At 34.8% G+C, this 21,373-nt stretch overlaps 1 protein-coding gene across 5 annotated transcripts in view; it reads right to left on the bottom strand.

The window, feature by feature from the left end:
- znf821 (zinc finger protein 821) overlaps positions 1-21,373 on the bottom strand; it is a 42,610-nt gene that overhangs the window by 12,242 nt on the left and 8,995 nt on the right. For 2 of the 5 annotated variants that reach the window (XM_059359178.1, XM_059359186.1), the window contains exons 2-3: positions 5,093-5,215; positions 4,166-4,304 (exon numbers count right to left, since the gene is read on the bottom strand). In XM_059359178.1, coding sequence (XP_059215161.1) covers positions 4,166-4,304; positions 5,093-5,142 — 189 coding nt within the window. In that variant the 5' untranslated portion in view covers positions 5,143-5,215. The remainder of the gene's footprint in view (positions 1-4,165; positions 4,305-5,092; positions 5,216-21,373) is intronic. The other 3 variants (XM_059359171.1, XM_059359154.1, XM_059359162.1) reach the window with 2 other exon arrangements.

Genomic DNA, 21,373 nt, shown 5'->3' with positions numbered 1-21,373 from the left:
CAAGATAAATTATCTAACACTTCTAAATCTAAAGGTCTTTTTTATCTTGGTAAGAAACAAATAATCATCAGGTCACTCTGCTCGGGCCAGTTCATCACTGCTGGCAGCTTTACTTTATCTGGTTTTAAGAGTTAATTTCTTATTTTAAGTGTTCAACATGCTTATTTCTAGATTTAATAATCTTAATTTAAGAAATCTTGTCAAGGTAAATTATCTGTCCATGCAGCAAGATCATTTCCCTCAGATTTACTGTTTTATCTGGTTTTTAGACTAATCTTTTTTGCAGTGTAGGACAGCGTGAAGGGGGATAACATGCAACAAAAGTCTCCTAACTGTAATTAAACTGAGGTTTTTGAAACTACTCCTCAAAAATGTAACTACATGTCATAAAGAGAAACCATGTGGAGGCCACAGAAACTGTGATTGGTCAGTTTCTACTTTAGTTTTCTCCTTAAAGTCTCTGACGCCAGTGGAAAAAACTATTATCTCGATATCGTTTTTATATTATTTTTGTTACTGCCACTATAACTTATCACATATATTTTTTTCTGTTATCAGTTTATTACTTCCTTATAACTATAAAATTTTAGGTGGAGGCTTTAAATAAGCCTATCTGGGTTTTCTGTCTCTCTCTGCACTTTACACTAGATGTTATCTTTGTCATTTTATGGTATTATAACTTTGCAAATAAACCTAAACCCAAAAAAATAGGTATGCTACTTGAGACCAATTTAGTGGAATATTTTAACTATAATGTTTCCCATTATTAATGTCAGCATGAAGGCATTGAAATACATAGGTGTTGTATTATTTTGTATATAGTGTTGAAATACATTCATACTGATTAATTTCAGTAGTTAAACTCCAACAACGTGTAAAAACTGAGGAAGTCGGTTCTTGGGTGAACGTCAGATATCCAATCTCAACCTAACTTCACAGCGGTGCAGCAGCTGGTTTGACCACCTTTTTTTTTCGTGCTGCTCTTTTTTGTCTGATAGAGTTACAGGGAACAGAGAAAGTGCATGTGAAAAGTGTCAGTTAGAGCCTGTTAGCAGCCCTGCACAACATATTATATTATCTGTACAAAGTTACATTCAGAGAATTACGTGCACAGCTCAAACTTTACGTGCACTGATGTGCATATGCATGAGCTATTTGGAGCTCTGATATCTGAGAACCGCGGAACATTTAGTAGAAACTGAGTCTCACAGCTTTAACAGATAATCTGATGATAAAGGAAACACTGTGAACATGTCTGATGTGACAGATATCAGAACTTCCTTTTCCCTTTTAACCAACAGCTGCTAGTTTCTAACAGTCCTGCACAGAAACTAAAGATTCAACCTGTTCCTACCCAGGTTATTATTATAATTAACGAAAACTAAAGAAATAACGAAAACTAGAAATGTTTTTAACTGGAAAAAACCCCCCCCAAAAAAACGATAACTAACTGAAACTGTATTTTGTGGTTACAAAACTAACTAAAACTAACTAAAATTATAGTGAAAATGTCCTTCGTTTTCGTCTTTGTCAACTTTTTTCATACGTAAACCTTTTTGGTTGATATGAAATCTATTTCATCTATCTGGTTTTATGACTTATTAAACTTATTGGGGCTGAGATGGATCAGACAAAGGAAAAAAAGGAATACCCCATTACAAAAAAAATACTAAAACTAATAAAAACTAAGCATTTTCCCAAAAAATAAAAACTAATTAAAACTACCAAACTCACTCTAAAAACTAATTAAAACGAACTGAATTTGAAAACAAAATATCACACGAAAGCTCTAAAGTTTTGGCTTTTCCAGAAGTTTCCATGTCCAATTTAATGCATCAACCCTTTTTTAGCAAAGGTTAAAAAAAATAAACACCTCAGTGTATTAACATGATTTTACTTTTTTTGCAGATTTTTCTATTTTAGCTTTTATGCATTTGTAATGCAATCTTTTGTGTTTACTGTTTTTTGTTGTTGTTTTTTGTAATTTCTTTGTGTTTGTGTTTTTTAGGTGGGTTTTATGTTTTTTTTTTTGTATTTTTATTATGTTTTTGGTGTGTTTTGAATGTGTTTTTGTGTGTTTTTCGTGTTCAAATTGTTGATCCAGTAAGTCAAAATGAAAAAATAATCAGGTCATATAGGTTAAGTTGTACTGAAAACAATGATACCAACACGTCATGGTAAAGATTTTTAAATGGTTTATATACATTCAGAATGAAAAGGAGTCAAAAACTGACAAAATAGCCCCAAACTCCAAATAGTGAAGTAATATGAATGCTTAGACTTCTAAGGTTTAATGCAGTGTGGGTGAATAAAAACCTCCAGCTAATAACTTTATCATTCCACAGCCCACATGTGATGAACCACATCTCACAAAACGAAACTGTGCACCTCCACAGTGACGCAGGTCAGATCTTTATTAATTATTGATCTCTGCGGAGCCTCGTATGTTCTCACCACCAACCTCTCAACTCTCAACTCTACTTTATTTGTAAAGCTTTAAAACAACCACGGACGCAACAAAGTGCTGCACATAAACACACAGAACAAGAGACAATAAAATAAATAAAACAGGAAAAAAACACTAAAATAAATAGAATCATTGCTTTTCAAAAAAACAATTTAAAAAACAATAAATAAAAGCAAACCATTAACCCTTTATAGGCCACTCCTGTAAATTAAAAATGTCAACCCTGAAGTGTTATTGGAGGATAGTACAAGACTTTTTGCAAAATGTTTCATTTTTATATTGCAAATCTAGGTCAATTGAGTCATTATTATTATTATTATTATTATTATATATAATATTAGATATAAATAACAACCCTGAACCCTCATATGCACTGATTTTCATCTGGACTTTATCACTGAGCAATATTTCTTCTTTTTTAATTATACTATAACTGGCAATGTGAAATAATTTGTGCAATAAATTGTCCTTCAACGTGCAACATATTTATGAACACTAAATAGCATCATATCTGCTTCTGGCAAATTGAATTGAAGACTGTGCACCTTACCTCCCTTTCTTGCCTATGTTTTACATTATATCTTTTTTTTTTTTTTTTTTTTTTACATTTACTTGCCTAAGTATGTGTATGTTTATGTTTATATTGTATATTTTTATGTATTTTATTTATTGTCTCACTGCTTTTTGGAGTCAGCTCTCAAATATCATTGTACATGTGTATAATGACAATAAAGGCATTCTATTCTTTTTTATTCTATTCTATTCTATATTTATTATAGTCTCTTCCCCACAGCAACCCTAAATAGACAATATCACATAATTTGCATCCATCACCACTTTATATTTTACCTTTAAACTATTTATTATCTTTTTAGACTACATATTACATATGCATAATGTCTGAATGTCTTTTTTAAAGCACCTTATATATGAGAAGCACACATACACTACTGGTCAAAAGTTTTAGAACACACCAACTTTTCCAGAATTTAATAGAAAATGATGCAGTTTAATGTCTCAGTTTACTCTGAAATTAATGCACATTTGCAACATTTAAAATTCTTTATTGAGCATGATAGTGTTTTGAAAGTAAAAAAAAAGATTCAAAATCACATTTTATGTTGGTGTAAAGGACTAAAAAAAGACACAAAATGACCAAAAAAAGACACAAAATGACAAAGAAGACACCAAAAGACGCAAAATGACAAAAAAAAAGACACAAAATGACTTACAAAGACATGAAAAGAATTCAAAAATGGACAAAATAGCCCAAGACTCCATAGAGTTAAGTTGTTAACCCATTTCTTGTTCCCTGAAAAAGGCCTACTTGTATAATTCTGAAATGTACATTATTTTCCAGTTTTGGTTAAGCTTACCTTTTTTTATTTACCTCTGGCAGTTCACCACTTACCTTTGGACCCTTTCAAGCTGTTCATTTGACTTGAACTGCTTGAATTTCAATAAAAAACTGGAAAAATTGGGGTGTTCTAAAACTTTTGACCAGTAGTGTATATTTAGTTGTATACTTTTTTAATACAATGACAATAAAGGAAAGCTAGAATCTTGTGTAATTTACTGAAGCTCAAGTTACTAAATATGGTTCTTTGCCTGATAAAGGGTTAAACAGTAAAAACCAGAGCAGAGTCTCCTGCGTGGTTAAAAGGAATAGAAACAGGTTTAAGACGAGTCCTCTCTCACCTCTTTGACTCCCGCTCCTTGTAGGCGGCACGGCGTTCTCTTGGTGGTCATGTGGTCGTCGGCGGACGTGTTGGAGGACGAGTCTTCGCCGTGGTTGTCGAGGTCGCTATCGCTGTCTTCTATGGAGGAGAACATAGCCCTATCAATACAGACAGACAACAGAACACAGAGCAGGGCTTACTCTCTCTAACAGCCCCTCAGCCCAGGACGTCCCCACAGTCCACAGTCTGTCCCCGTCTGTCCTGTCTGTACTGCAAAAATAAGGGGTCTAAAACCAGATAAAAACACTAAATCTGAGGGAAATGATCACTGCAAAAATAAGAAATTAACTCTTAAAACAAAATAAATTATCTAACACTTCTAATTCCAAGTTGTTGTTTTTATCTTGGTAAGAAACAACTATTTTTTAAGTGTTCAACATGCTTATTTCTAGATTTAATATCTAAATTGAAGAAATCTTAGAAATTTTAGTGGTAATTTTTACATCTTTTTTTGGTCATTTTGTGGCTTTTTAATGGTCATTATGTCTTTTTTTTGGTCATTTTGTGTCTTTTTTTGTCTTTTTTGAGTCTTTTTTGATAATTTTGTGTCTTTTTTGGTCAATTTGTGTATTGTGTGTAAAATAAGAAATGAACCCTTAAAACAAGATAAATTATCTAACACTTCTTATCTTGGTGAGAAACAAATAATTTGCAGTTCATCGCTGGTTGCAGCTTTAATTTATCTTTTTTTAAGAGTTAATTTCTTATTTTAAGCCTTCAACATGCTTATTCCTAGATTTAATAATCTTAGTTTAAAGAAATCTTGTCAAGGTAAATTATCTGTCCATGCAGCAAGATCATTTCCCTCAGATTTACTGTTTTATCTTGTCTTTAGACCCCTCTTTGTTCCAGTCTGTCCCGTCCGTCCCGTCCTGCTATCCTGTACCTGAGATGCTGTCCTGCTCGTGAACTTCCTGGGAGTTGTTGCTGCAGCATTCACTGTCTTCGGTGAATTCGTCCCTGCCATCCATGTTAATAGTGTGCTGAAGTCCTGAAGTGTGGAATGGCCCTGGAGATAAAAGACAGGAGCAGTCGGTCAGATAAATGTTTACAGGGAGAATGACCAAATATCATTTACATCATAGATTTTTTTTTTGTATGACAGTTTACTGCAGTTTCCTGCATACCAAACCATGATCCACACAGGGAGAAGGTGAGGCTGTGTACAGTAAGGCTGGCTGTAATGGTTTGTGTATTTGTGTGTAATTGTCAGGGAGTGTGAGTCACGGTTCGGTGTCAGCTGCAAGCATAACACATAGTATGTAGATAGAATGATGCATGTGGTGTTAAAGCAAAGTTTGGTTGATTCTGGCTCAGAGCTCGTGTGCACGTTTCACTCTGTATCTCAACTAGGGCTGCATGATTAATAGAATTTTAATCGTGATCACGATTTTGCCCACCATGATTAAATTAACCTGATTGTCTGTGATATTTCCATTTTAAAATGCGTCTCTCCTGCATATCTAATCAAACACTTTCTACACCAGTAGTCCACCAACCACCAGGGGGCGGGGCCGTTCTTCTCCCCTGAAAAAAGCCTGGTTGCTGATTGGATAGAACGCTAAGCAGGATGTGACGTAGTACTCGACGCCACAACAACAACACGCGCCATTTGTAAAAGCCGGTGAAGCAGTGTTGCCAACTTAGCGACTTTGTTGCTATATTTAGCGACTTTTCAGACCTCCTTAGTGACTATTTTTCAAAAAAAGCGACTGACGACAAATCCAGAGACTTTTTCTGGTGTTATTGGAGACTTTTGGAGACTCGTTCTTACTCTTCTTAACGAGCTGCGGGGGGCCGGAGGCTCGTTAAGAAGAGTAGAAACGAGTCTAAGCGGCACAGTCCTCCTGCAGAAGTCTCTCCCAGCTGCAGAGCCAGAGGGGATGTTAACCCCTTAGCGTCCAGTCTGCAAATTGCTAACAGGCTAACAGTTAGCTCTGTAGCAGTACAGTGTGTATGTGCTAACAGGCTAACAGCTAGCTCTGTAGCAGTACAGTGTGTATGTGCTAACAGGCTAACAGTTAGCTCTGTAGCAGTACAGTGTGTATGTGCTAACAGGCTAACAGCTAGCTCTGTAGCAGTACAGTGTGTATGTGCTAACAGGCTAACAGTTAGCTCTGTAGCAGTACAGTGTGTATGTGCTAACAGGCTAACAGCTAGCTCTGTAGCAGTACAGTGTGTATGTGCTAACAGGCTAACAGTTAGCTCTGTAGCAGTACAGTGTGTATGTGCTAACAGGCTAACAGCTAGCTCTGTAGCAGTACAGTGTGTATGTGCTAACAGGCTAACAGTTAGCTCTGTAGCAGTACAGTGTGTATGTGCTAACAGGCTAACAGTTAGCTCTGTAGCAGTACAGTGTGTATGTGCTAACAGGCTAACAGTTAGCTCTGTAGCAGTACAGTGTGTATGTGCTAACAGGCTAACAGTTAGCTCTGTAGCAGTACAGTGTGTATGTGCTAACAGGCTAACAGTTAGCTCTGTAGCAGTACAGTGTGTATGTGCTAATAGGCTAACAGTTAGCTCTGTAGCAGTACAGTGTGTATGTGCTAACAGGCTAACAGTTAGCTCTGTAGCAGTACAGTGTGTATGTGCTAATAGGCTAACAGTTAGCTCTGTAGCAGTACAGTGTGTATGTGCTAACAGGCTAACAGTTAGCTCTGTAGCAGTACAGTGTGTATGTGCTGCTGCTGCAGGAGGTGTTCACTTAGCGATCTCTGTTTGTTTACAACAAGCACCAGACACTAAAAACTGTTGCTATTGTTTGTTTAAAAGTAGTGCAATAAAAATACAGATGTTTTCCCTAACATGATGAATAACTGTGATTACAATATTGATCAAAATAATCATGATTATCATTTTGGCCATAATCGTGCAGCCCTTATCTCAACCACTAACGAGTAAGGTTGGAAAAGGCCCAAAAGCAAAGTTCCCAGGCTCCAGTCACGCCCAGAAACTTTTATCCATATGACATCTGCTACATACGCTGTGGAGAGTCAGTCACACTGAGACGAACACAAATGAGATGAAAGAGCCTCCTGAAAGTTCAGTCAGCCACAGAGAGAGAAAGAGTGGTGAAGAAGAAGAGGAAGGAGAGTCTGAAACACATCAAACATGCTGATGATCATTCTACGGGATCACCCAGATGAGAAATGTTTTGGTGCTTTAACCCTCTGAAGTCATTCAGGAGATTTTGGTTCAAATTAGTCAACTTCCTCTGCATTAATTTCTGTCTCTGTTCAGCATCTGTCAGTCTGTCCTTACATCACATGCATGGCTCCTTTTTCTCCACACAAACTTGGCTATCAGTCAGATTTTTCATTTTATTTTAATCAACAAAGTATAAAGCTGCCAGGAACCCAAAATACAAACAAAAGACACAGGTGTCTATGGAAATGTACCATTTTTTTGTTTGTTTCTTAGGTCATTTTTTGTCTCTTTTGCAATTTTGTGTCTTTTTTTGTGTCATTTTGTGTCTTTTTGTAAGTAATTTAGTTTTTTCGGTCATTTTGTGTCTTTCTTTTGTAATTTTGTGTCTTTTTTGGTCATTCATACATCACATGCATGGCTCCTTTTTCTCCACAAACTTGGCTATCAGTCAGATTTTACATTTTATTTTAATTAACAAAGTATAAAGCTGCCAGGAACCCAAAATACAAACAAAAGACACAGGTTTCTATGGAAATGTACCTTTTTTAAAACATTTTTTTTACCATTAATACACACAAAAACAGCAGAAAAATAATAAAACTACAAAACAGTCTATTTGCATGTAAATTAAAAACAGTAATAGTTTTCATTGTAGAAAGAAAAATTCTCATTTTAAAAATGGTCCAGAAACATAAATGTGACACTGTGAAAGCTCCTATGGTTGAACTTTAACTGGCTTTCTCAGCTTGTCTACATATCGTATATAAATAAAGTTATTACTGTAAATAAAACGTGTTTTTTCAATAAATACATGGACTCCAGAGGGTTAAATGTTTTAATAAAACCAAGATAGGGCTGGGCGATATGGACCTAAAGTCATATCCCGATAAATCCCTATAGACAGACAGGACCTCCTGTTGAAGAATTGATTTAACACAAAAAACGTGATATTAATATGTTAATTCTTAGTGTTTAGACAGTGTTTTTAATCCAGGAGTCCCCTCTCTGGCCGTATATATACCGTCTCTAACTCACGACTGTCTGATCTCTCCAGCAGCAGAAACAGCTTCTCTGTCACACTACACCACAAGAAGATATGAATTTTTCAACACTGGTGCATTCGCCTATAGCTCACAGTAAAACTGTGTCCAGGCATCTGATCTCACAACATTTATGCTGTTTTATAAAGAACAGAATGGTAGATGGTATGATTATAACATCTTATTTGTACATACTGTTTATATTTGTGTATGTTGACTGTTTCTATTCTGCTAATGTTCTATTTATGATGCTGTTTTTGACTTAATCTCTCTTTATAATGTTACTTTCTTTGTTCTTATGCACCAATACAACACAGCAAATACCTTGTATGTGAAAACCTACATGGAGATAAAACAGATTCTTAAACACACACACGGATATGGAAAAAAAATATTAGTCTTAATCTTGTTTTCTTCAGTTTCTTGTTCATTTTAATGGCTAAAAATTTGTTTGGGCAATGGTATAATAATATTTGTCATGACTGTATTTTTTTGTCATTTTGTGTATTTTTTAGTCATTTTTTCATCTATTTTTGGTAATTTTGTTTTCTTTTTGGGCATTTTGTGTTCTTTTTGGTCATTTTTTAAAATCTATTTTTTGGTCATTTTGTGTTTTTTTGTCATTTTTACATTATTTTTCATCAATTTGTGTCTATTTCGATAATTTTGTGTCTTTTTTGGTCATTTTTACATCTATTTTTTTGTCATTTTGCGTCTTTTTAGTCATTTTCACATGTATTTTTTGTCATTTGCATCTTTTTTAGTCATTTTTACATCTATTTTTAGTCATTTTGCGTCTTTTTAAGTCATTTTCATTTATTTTTTGTCAGTTGCGTCTTTTTTTATTAATTTTTACATCTATTTTGGTCAATTTGTGTCTATTTAGATAATTTTGTGTCTTTTTTACATCTACAGTCATGGAAACATTCTTTATAATAACCAAAATCATTGTCAATAAAACCATGTTAAATGTCTAGATATCAGCTCTTAAATCAAACTCTTATCAACTATTTTTGTTGTTATCATTATATTTGTCCAAACAAATGAACCTTTAGTCGTCCCAGCCATTAAAATTACCAATATATATCCATGATTATAACACAAAATTGCAACACAAATGAAATCTATGATCCAGCACAGACAACACAGTCCAGAAGAAACAACAATAACAAAAAACCTGTCCCAGATAGATTGTTTATATAATAATTATTTACATAATTGTTCATTTTTCTCAGGACTTCAGGCTCGTCTCCAGACGTCGACCAGCTTTCACTGGAGCCGTCCGACACTGAAACATAATGAATGTTCAGCCAGCCAGGCAGCCATGCTGACATATACGTGCACACACACATTAACTTCATTTGCATCCCAACCCCCACTTTTTCACACACACACACACACACACACACACACACACACACACACACACACACACACACACACTGGCAGATACATGCTAGCTGTGCTGCAGTCCCACGGGGCACGCAGCCTGCACTCTTTTCCTCTAGCTAACTGCCTCGCTGCTATACTCTCTCTGTTTCTTTCTCTCTCTCTGTTTCTTTCTCTCTCTCTCTCTCTGTTTCTTTCTCTCTCTCTCTCTCTTTCAGTACCACCCACACAGCCAACAGCCTGGCTCGCCCTCTGTCCTCGCTGCCTGTATGAGCTCTGACTACTTCCATATCTATACCATCAGTTCTGAGGGGGAGGATGGAGCTGCATAACATGACAGCCCATATGTGGCCCATTTAACTCCTTGCAATGCCACACTGCAAAAAAGGTGTGTCTAAAAATAAGATAAAACAGTAAATCTGAGGGAAATTATCTTGCTGCATGGACAGATAATTTAGCTTGGCAAGATTTCTTAAATTAAGGTTGTTAAATCTAGAAATAAGCTTGCTTGACCCAAAAAGACACAAAATGATCAAAAAAGACTCAAAATGACCAAAAATATATGTAAAAATGACCACTAAACAGACACAAATTGACAAAAAAATACACAAAAAAGAAACAAAAAGACCAAAAAAGACACAAAATGACACCAAATGACCAAAAAAGACATATAATGACCATTAAAGTGACCAAAAAATACACAAAATGACAAAAAGACACAAAAAGACAAAAAAAGGCACAAAATGACCAAAAAAGACATATAATGACCATTAAAAAGACACAAAATGACCAAAAATAGATGTAAAAATTACCACTAAAAAGACAGAGTATGCAACACTTCTAGATCTAAAGTTTTTTTTTATCTTGGTAAGAAACAAATAATCATCAGGTCACTCTGCTCGGGCCAGTTCATCACTGCTGGCAGCTTTAATTTATCTTGTTTTAAAAGTTAATTTCATCATTGTGTCTATTTTTGTTCATTTTATGTATTTTTAATGGTCATTTCACGTCTTTTTTGTTCATTTTGTGTCTTTTTTTGTCAATTTGTGTCTTTTTAGTGGTCATTTTTACATATATTTTTGGTAAATTTGTCTTTTTTTTAATCATTTTGTGTCTTTTTTGGTCAATTAGTGTATTGTGTGTAAAATAAGAAATGAACCCTTAAAACAAGATAAATGATCTAACACTTCTTATCTTGGTGAGAAACAAATAATTTGCAGTTCATCGCTGCTGGCAGCTTTAATTTATCTTATTTTAAGTGTTCAACATGCTTATTTTATAGATTTAATAATCTTAATTTAAAGAAATCTTGTCAAGGTAAATTATCTGTCCATGCAGCAAGATCATTTCCCTCAGATTTACTGTTTTATCTGGTTTTTAACAAACATTTTTTACAGTGCACTCTTCTGTTTTGCAGCTCTGTTGGATGCAGAATCCCGACTATCACACTCTGACCCTGCAAAAAACTGCATTTAACCGCCAACGCTGCTTTCAGAAGCTGAGACAGTTTTGTTAAAAAGCTCCTCTGGCATTCACACACAAGAAAAAAATCCCACAACTAAAATTAATGATGAGCTTAAAATCCAATTTTCTTCCCTTGTGTGCTCTTTCTCCATTAACACAGATCAGAGACGCAGAGAGATCCTGACTCCAGTTACCTGAGACTGACAGAAGTAATTACAGCTCTCATCACAGTCCTGAGCTATTACACACACACACACACACACACACACACACTCACACTCACACTCACACACACACACACACACACACACACACACACACACACACACACACACTCTCTCTCTTAGACTGTCTGAGGAAAACAGAGGTATAATTTCACTTTTGGGTCATTTTCACATCTATTTTTTGTCATTTGCGTCTTTTTAGTCATTTTTTTCATCTATTTTTTTGTCATTTTGCATCTTTTTTAGTCATTTTCATTTATTTTTTTGTCATTTTGCGTCTTTTTTTAAATTAATTTTTACATCTATTTTGGTCAATTTGTGTCTATTTAGATAACTTTGTGTCTTTTGGTCATTTTTACACATACAGTCCTGGAAACATTCTTTATAATTTCTCTATAATAATCTCTCTTAGACTGTCTGAGGAAAACAGAGGTATAATTTCAAGGAGGTTTCTACTATTTTGAAGTTAGTATCGTTGAGAAATGCATTGAGGAAACCTTTAACCCTCTGGAGTCCACCTATTTATTAAAAATACATGTTTTTATTTACAGTAATAACTTTATTTATATATGATATGTAGACAAGCTGAGAAAGCCAGTTAAAGTTCAATCACAGGAGCTTTCACAGTGTGACATTTATGTTTCTAGACCATTTTTACAATGTGAATTTTCTTTCTGCAATGAAAACTATTACTGTTTTTAATTTAGATGCAAATAGACTGTTCTTTTTTCTGCTGTTTTTTGTGTATAAATGGTTAAAAAAATGGTACATTTCCATAGAAACCTGTGTCTTCTGTTTGTATTTTGGGGTCCTGGCAGCTTTATACTTTGTTAATTAAAATAAAATGAAAAATTTGACTGATAGCCAAGTTTGTGTGGAGAAAAAGGAGCCATGCATGTGATGTAAGGACAGACTGAAAGAGATGAAAAAAGTTAAATTCACCCTGAGGTGAGAGGGAAATATTCGATACTCGATACCACAAGGATAAAAACAAAGACCCCAAAATTTAACAGAAATATTTTTAACAACAAGAAAAATCACCATGGTCTCACGGGAATCCGTGAAATAGCCACGGATTCGCTTAACTCAAAATCCGTGGAATAGCCACGGAATCACTCAAATTTCCGTGAAACTGACACGGATTTGGATACAATGCAAGTTAATGACAGTCATATCCCGTGGCTATTCCAACATACAAAGTGATTATGTACATTCACTGAGTGAATATTTAGAAAATAAAACATATATTTCTCGCTAGAAATGTGATCAAAATCCATTTTTATGCAGAAACTAAGTCAAAATATTGATTTTTCACTAAAAATGAGAGAACTGTCCGCCATGTTTTTTGTTCTGACCGCCGGGACCTTAAAAGTCACGTGACTTGGAACAAACCAATAGGAACAAATATCCATGGAATAGCCACGGGATATGACTGTCATTAACTTGCATTGTAGCGAAATCCGTGTCAGTTTCACGGAAATTTGAGTGATTCCGTGACTATTCCACGGATTCCTGTAAGACCAAAAAAAAGACACAAAATGACTAAAAAAAGACACAAAATGACTAAAAGAAGACACAAATGACCCAAAAAAGAAACAAAATGTCCACAAAAAAAAGACACAAAATTACAAAAAAAAGATACAAAATGACCAAAAATTAAGCAAAAAAAATAAGCAAAAAATGACTCAAATTGACCACAAAATTACAAAAGATTACCACAAATTGACCTAAAAAGACAACAAAATGACAAAAAAAATGCCAGGACCTTAAAAGTCACGTGACTTGGAACAAACCAATAGGAACAAATATCCATGGAATAGCCACGGGATATGACTGTCATTAACTTGCATTGTAGCGAAACCCGTGTCAGTTTCACGGAAATTTGAGTGATTCCGTGGCTATTCCACGGATTCCTGTGAGACCAGGTTCTAAAAAACAGTTGTGCAAAAAGAAACTGCAACTATGATAACAAGCTTCAGATACTCGATACTTTTGAAACAGAGTATCGTATCCAGATACAACGTTTCAGTATCGATACTTTTTTGAGTATGGATACTTTTGACAACCCTAACGGTGACAACTCTAGTTTCCTCGCTGCATTTCTCAACACTAATGTGTTTCACGGATTCCTGTAAGACCAAAAAAAAGACACAAAATGACTAAAAAAAGACACAAAATGACTAAAAGAAGACACAAATGACCCCAAAAAAAAGGCACAAAATTACAAAAAAAAGATAGAAAATGACCAAAAATTAAGCAAAAAATTAAGCAAAAAAGGACTCAAATTGACCACAAAATGACAAAAGATTACCACAAATTGACCTAAAAAGACAACAAAATGAAAAAAAAAAAGACCAAAAAAAGACACAAAATGACTAAAAAAACGCCGGGACCTTAAAAGTCACGTGACTTGGAACAAACCAATAGGAACAAATATCCATGGAATAGCCACGGGATATGACTGTCATTAACTTGCATTGTAGCAAAATCCGTGTCAGTTTCATGGAAATTTGAGTGATTCCGTGGCTATTCCACGGATTTTGAGTTAAGCGAATCCGTGGCTATTTCACGGATTCCTGTAAGACCAAAAAAAAGACACAAAATGACTAAAAGAAGACACAAATGACCTAAAAAAGAAACAAAATGACCAAAAAAGGACACAAAATTACTTAAAAATTAAGCAAAAAAGGACTCAAATAGACCACAAAATGACAAAAGATTACCACAAATTGACCTAAAAAGACAACAAAATGACAAAAAAAGACCAAAAAAAGACACAAAATGACTAAAAAAACGCCGGGACCTTAAAAGTCACGTGACTTGGAACAAACCAATAGGAACAAATATCCATGGAATAGCCACGGGATATGACTGTAAAAAAAGATAAACAATAACTACTTAATAAATTGATGCAACAGATTGCACGCAATATTATTAATTAAATCTAACTATGTTACAAGTTGAGTTAATAATTTAACAGGAAGTGCCTGTCAATTAAAAACGGACTAATTCTATTGTGTTGGATTCATTCAAAATTTTCTTGATTTAGAATTACAGACACATAAAGATTATAATCAATGTGATCAGAATAAGTAGATTCTCAAACATTTTTATATTAAACTTACTTAAAAAACGGCCTCAAAATCAAGGACGCATTTATATTTAATACATTTTATCAAATATATTAAGTAAAATTAAAATGACTACAGAATAATTTATTACAGTGTATGACTGTCATTAACTTGCATTGTAGCGAAATCCGTGTCAGTTTCACGGAGATTTGAGTGATTCCGTGACTATTCCACGGATTTTGAGTTAAGCAAATCCGTGGCTATTCCACAGATTCCTGTGAGACCAGGTTCTAAAAAACAGCTGTGCATAAAGAAACTGCAACTATGATAACAAGCTTCAGATACTCGATACTTTTGAAAATGAGTATCGTATCCGGATACAACGTTTTAGTATCGATACTTTTTTGAGTATTGATACTTTTGACAACCCTAACGGTGACAACTCTAGTTTCCTGGCTGCATTTCTCAACACTAATGTGTTTCACGGATTCCTGTAAGACCAAAAAAAAGACACAAAATGACTAAAAAAAGACACAAAATGACTAAAAGAAGACACAAATGACCCAAAAAAGAAACAAAATGACCAAAAAAAAGGACACAAAATTACAAAAAAAAAGGACACAAAATTACAAAAAAAAGATACAAAATGACCAAAAATTAAGCAAAAAATTAAGCAAAAAATGACTCAAATTGACCACAAAATGACAAAAGATTACCACAAATTGACCTAAAAAGACAACAAAATGACAAAAAAAACGCCAGGACCTTAAAAGTCACGTGACTTGGAACAAACCAATAGGAACAAATATCCATGGAATAGCCACGGGATATGACTGTCATTAACTTGCATTGTAGCGAAATCCGTGTCAGTTTCATGGAAATTTGAGTGATTCCGTGGCTATTCCACGGATTCCTGTGAGACCATGTTCAGAAAAACAGTTGTGCAAAAAGAAACTGCAACTATGAAAACAAGCTTCAGATACTCGATACTTTTGAAAATGAGTATCGTATCCGGATACAACGTTTCAGTATCGATACTTTTTTGAGTATTGATACTTTTGACAACCCTAATAATGACAACTCTAGTTTCTTCGCTGCATTTCTCAGCAGTATTAATGCAGTTTGGGCTCTTCTCCCTCTGAATCAGAGCGTTATTAGCGGCTCGGAGTATTGAACTATGAACTACTACAACAAGCTGCTTCACGGCACACAGCCAATGATTGATGTGTGAGAGATGCCCATCCCCCCGCTGCTGTCTGTACATCTGTCTCTCCTCCCTCCTCCTCCTCCTCCTCCTCCTCCTCCTCCTCCTCCTCCTCCTCCCTCAGTCTCTGCCACTGTGATGTTATCTCTCAGTCTGTGTGTCTGTAGGCAGGAGGTGACGCAGTGTCTGACTGAATCCAGACAAAGAGACAAACTCATCAGCCAACAGACACACAGAAGAGGGAGAGAGGAGGTGGGGGGAGCAGGGGGGGAGGAGGAGGTGGGGGGGAGGAGGTGGGGCGCGCAAAACAAAACAGACAAAAGACAGAATGCCAAAACTCTCCTCAAACACCGAGACACGGGGGTCCTGCTGGATCCAAAGCCTCCTCCTCCTCCTCCTCCTCCTCCTCCTCCTCCTTCTCCCTTTCAGCAGCCGTCCCATCCAAAAAACACACAACACAACACACACACAACACAACACAACACACACACCGTCTGAGTCTGCAGGAAGTGTTGGGGCCCCTGTCTCACACACACACACACACACACACGGACACACACACAGGAGCAGGAGCAGGAGCAGGAGCAGGAGCAGGAGCAGGAGCAGGAGCAGGAGCAGGAGCAGAGAAGGAGGTCCAGACTGATCAATCCTCACTCTGATTAGCTGATGACCTGATATTACAACAAGTGTGTTTGGAGACTTTTTCCGGTTAATTTGTCTCCTGAAATCAACCTAAATGCTGCAGATTGTTCATGACAACACAACAGGAATATTTGCATAATAGTGTTGTTAATAATAATAATAGTGTTTATCCTCTTTTGATACTGGTGTTCAAGCAGAAATACTCAAGAAAGATACTCAAGAAACATTTTGCAGCACATTTGCACTTCAAAAAAGGTGTTAAGAACATGATGAAAACAGTAAATCTGAGGGAAATTAGAGGTGTGTTGTGATTTTAAGCATTTTGCAATATGGTGAATATTGTGATACAATATATTGGGATTTAACTGTTTAACTACGGAAGCGCATTGCATCCACTGGATAAAAAAGAATAGACACCTTATCTGATAATTACAAGATCTTTTCTCTTTTCTCGATCTTTTCTCGTAAGATCTCGTATCTAACGAGGATCTCACAATTACGAGAAAATGTGTCTATTTTTTTTTTTATCCAGTGAATGCAATGCGCTTCCGTAGTTTAACTGTATTTTATGTCCACAAAATTAAATTCAATCAATTGTTTTGTCCAATAAGAGGAAATTATCTGTCTGTTCATCTCATTTCAGTCTTTTTATTTCTCCACAATGACTGATATCAAACATGTATGAACGACAACATCTGCAGCATTTTATCAAACTTTCACAAACTTTAAGCTTCACTGCTCTGAATAATTTTTGAACAAAACATTGTTTTTAACACCTTTTTTGTCATGTTCATGTACTTAAACATACTGAATTCTATTTACTGTCAACCTGAAGGATAAACTCATTTTCTCCACAACTTCAGATTCTAATTAACTTTTATATAACGTTGTTTTTCTTGGTCTTATTGTACAAGTGCAACACAAACAGCCAGACAGGCAGCAGCACTGTTGTATTATTGTCTGGAATTCCCTCTGTGTGTGTGTGTGTGTGTTTTGTGTGTGTGTCAGCCCTCCTGCCTGTCAGACTGTCTCCCTGCCTGTCTGCTCTGTCTATCTGTCTGTCTGTCTGTCTGTCTGTCTGTCTGCTCTGAGCCTCTCAGGGGGACAGACAGCTCTGTGCAGTTCATACCTCACGAGAAAAGAGAAGACAGGTAAAACAATCAAGACAGAGCAGAGAGTCGACTGAACAAAACACACAAAACACACAAAACACACAAAACACACAGTCTGAACTCACACTCCAGTGACACGACGGGAGGCACGAGAGGCTTGTCAAGTCTAAAAAATTTTAGTGGTCATTTTTATATCTATTTTTGGTCAGTTTGTGTCTTTTTTGGTCATTTCACGTCTTTTTTGTTCATTTTGTGTGTTTTTAATGGTCATTATCTGTCTTTTTTGGTCAATTTGAGTCTTTATTTGTCAATTTGTGTCTTTTTTTGTCAATTTGTGTCTCTTTTCGTCAATTTGTGTCTATTTAGTGGTCATTTTTACATATATTTTTGGTAAATTTGTGTCTTTTTTGTTCATTTTGTGTCTTTTTAAATGGTCATTATCTGTCTTTTTTGGTCAATTTGAGTCTTTATTTGTCAATTTGTGTCTTTTTTCGTCAATTTGTGTCTATTTAGTGGTCATTTTTACATATATTTTTGGTAAATTTGTGTCTTTTTTGATCAGTTTGTGTCTTTTTTGGCCATTTCACATCTTTTTTGTTCATTTTATGTCTTTTTAATGGTCATTATCTGTCCTTTTTGGTCAACTTGTGTCTTTTTTGGTCAATTTGAGTCTTTATTTGTCAATTTGTGTATTTTTTTTGTCAATTTGTGTCTATTTAGTGGTAATTTTTACATATATTTTTGGTAAATTTGTGTCTTTTTTGATCAGCTTGTGTCTTATTTTGTAATTTCACATCTTTTTTATTCATTTTGTGTCTTTTTTTGGTCAATTTGAGTCTTTATTTGTCAATTTGTGTCTCTTTAAGTGGTCATTTTTATATATATTTTTGGTAAATTTGTATCTTTTTTGACATTTTCACTATAATTTTTGTTAGTTTTGTAACCACAAAACCACATACAGTTTCAGTTAGTTATTGTTCTTTTAAAAAAACTCTTGCTTTTATTTTTATTTCAGTTAACGAAAAGGTTTTTTCCATTCTAGTTTTTGTTATTTCGTTAGTTTTTGATCTGCTCCTCTGAGGGTTTTTTTTCATCTCCACTCTGGACTGGTAGAAGTGTTTCAGAGCAGCAAATGAGCTCATTAGCTCACAGGGATTATTACAAGATGCATTTCAACAGCAGTTTAAAGTGACTATGTTTAGAAAGGAGGGCTGCTGCATACATAACTGCAGCAGATTACGCTGGGAAATCCCTTTCTGTGAAGTGAAGCGTGCTGAAGAGGTCAGCATGCTGCAGGTCTGGAGGAAGGAGGCACCGAGCCAACAGGGAGGAAACAAACGCTTTAGTTTATTAAAACTAAGCTCCAGAGTGATCTAAACTTTAGACTTCCTCTTCAATACAGGTCTGTCAGTAGTCACATGTGAAAAATTAGCTACTTTCATTGCATGCATAGGTATAGGTGTCTGCATAGAAACATATTTCAGTTAGAGTTGTTCTGATTCTGATTCCAGTATCGGAAATTGCTCCGATTTATTAAATTTATTTATCCATCCATTTATTAAATTAGTAATCTATTTACTGGTTCGTTCCAACCTGCAGCCTGCAAACACATGTCGCTTTCAAAATAAGAGCACATGGATGTGTTAACAGAATCCACCACAGAATTTACAAGAAGACTGTCAAAATAATACGCCTTAAATAAAACATAGAAGAACCCTTATTCTCCTTTATAATAATTCTCTAAAATATGTAATGATTAAGATGGAATAGTGGCATTAGAATGTGGCAAATTTAGGCTTTTAGGGCAAAAATGTAGATTTATTTATCTAAGTTGCTGTTGCACTACTGTTTTGTATACTGTTTTATTCAAAAAATTAAAAATAAACGGCTTGAATCTGCTGTATTTGTTCATGATAATCATATCACAGTCATGCAGGTGTAGTATGATATTTTTTTAATAACCTCTGTCGCTTCAGCAGAATTTGTCTGCTCTTTCTTTCGGCTTAGATGCAAGTAAAAAAAAAGATTAGCTTCATTTTGTGCATGTTTGCGCTGCCTAGGAAGTAATTGTTACAATTATGATTTATTAAAACTAAGTTTGAAATGCATCTTATCTTATCTGATCATGCAATATTTACTTTAGCTTTTGTTTTATGTAGAAATTGCATTGAATTTAAGAGCTTCTACCTCAACAAGGAGATTCTGATTCTGAATAATGCTAATTTTCTACATTGTAGGTCAATATTTCATTAGAATATGAAATAGAAATTGGATGCTACAGTTCATATTAGTGTCATTGATGTTATGCAGGACAAACAAGGATGCTTGACTCACAAAACAGTCAATGTGTGTGTGTAAAATGTGTATGAACAGGCTTATTGTAACAAGACATACTGTAGATATTTCTTTCCATAAAAAGAGACAACAGAATTATTGATTTGGACGACAACTGTCATCTAAAGTACAGAGTAATTGTTCATATTTTGAATAGCTGAGGCTTCACTTTCTGCTGATTATGAGCTCTGTGGGGCTGCAGATAATAATTATTATCATTATCGGCTGATCTGATGATTATTTTCCAGAAGACAGAAGTGAGAAATTGCCATTTTAACTTCACAGAAGTCAAACTTATGGATGAAAAGTCAACTGACGATGATTTATGACAAAGAAAAGTGTCAATTTCACATATTAGAAAAGCTAAAAAGAGAGTGTTTGGTCATTTTGATTGAAAAAATGACTAAAACAATCAGTCATATAGCTGCCTACTTCTCTTCTGTCAACTCATAAATCCATCCAGTCACTGATTGTTCCACTCAGCTGCTCTGTGAGGTTTCTTGTAGTTGAGATGTCAGAACAAACTGAGCCGACACCAAACCACAGAGTGTAAAAGACACTCTGCTCCCGTCTGATCACCATCTAACAACATGTGAGCTGTGACTAGAGTTCTTCTGATTCTGGTACCAGGACGGGAAATAGCTCCGATACTGTTGATAATACTGCATCAGTATGAAAGTTTAATGTGAGGTCCCTTTAATTACTTTTTTTTGGTAATTTTGTGTCTTTTTAAAATAATTTTGTGTCTTTTTAAATAATTTTGTGTATTTTTTTAAAATAATTTTTTACCTTTTTTGGTCATTTTGTTTCTTCTTTAAATAATTTAGTTTTTTTCTGTCATTTTGTGTCTTTTTTTGGACATTTTGTGTCCTTTTTAAAATAATTGTGTCTTTTTTGGTAATTCTGTGTATTTTTTGGTCATTTTGTGTCTTTTTTTAGTAATTTTGTGTCTTTTTAAAATACATTTTTACCTTTGTTGGTCACTTTGTTTCTTCTTAAAAGTAATTTAGTTTTTTTTCTGTCATTTTGTGTCTTTTTTGGACATTTTGTGTGCTTTTTTAAAATAATTTTGTGTCTTTTTTGGTAATTCTGTGTATTTTTTGGTCAATTTGTGTCTTTTTTTAGTAATTTTGTGTCTTTTTAAAATCATTTTTTACCTTTTTTGGTCATTTCGTTTCTTCTTTAAGTAATTTAGTTATTAGTTAGTCATTTTGTGTCTTTTTTTGGACATTTTGTGTCCTTTTTTAAAATAATTGTGTGTCTTTTTTTGTAATTTTGTTTCTTTTTTTGGTCATTTTGTGTCTTTTTTAAGTAATTTAGTTTTTTTCTGTCATTTTGTGTCTTTTTTAAGTAATTTAGTTTTTTTCTGTCATTTTGTGTCTTTTTTTTTAGTAATTTTGTGTCTTTTTTTGGTCATTTTGATACTGCCTCCAGCTTCCCCCAGGTAATTTGAGTTTGAGACCCCTGGTTTAGAGGGACGAGGAGGAATTGATGACGTAACACAGACACAACAGACACACACGTATGTCACACGTGTGCA

This window comes from Centropristis striata, chromosome 2 (assembly GCF_030273125.1).
Source record: "Centropristis striata isolate RG_2023a ecotype Rhode Island chromosome 2, C.striata_1.0, whole genome shotgun sequence".
Taxonomy (NCBI): Eukaryota; Metazoa; Chordata; class Actinopteri; order Perciformes; family Serranidae; genus Centropristis; species Centropristis striata.
Note: the sequence above shows the minus strand (reverse complement) of the source record. Positions and strands in the feature narration are given on the sequence as shown.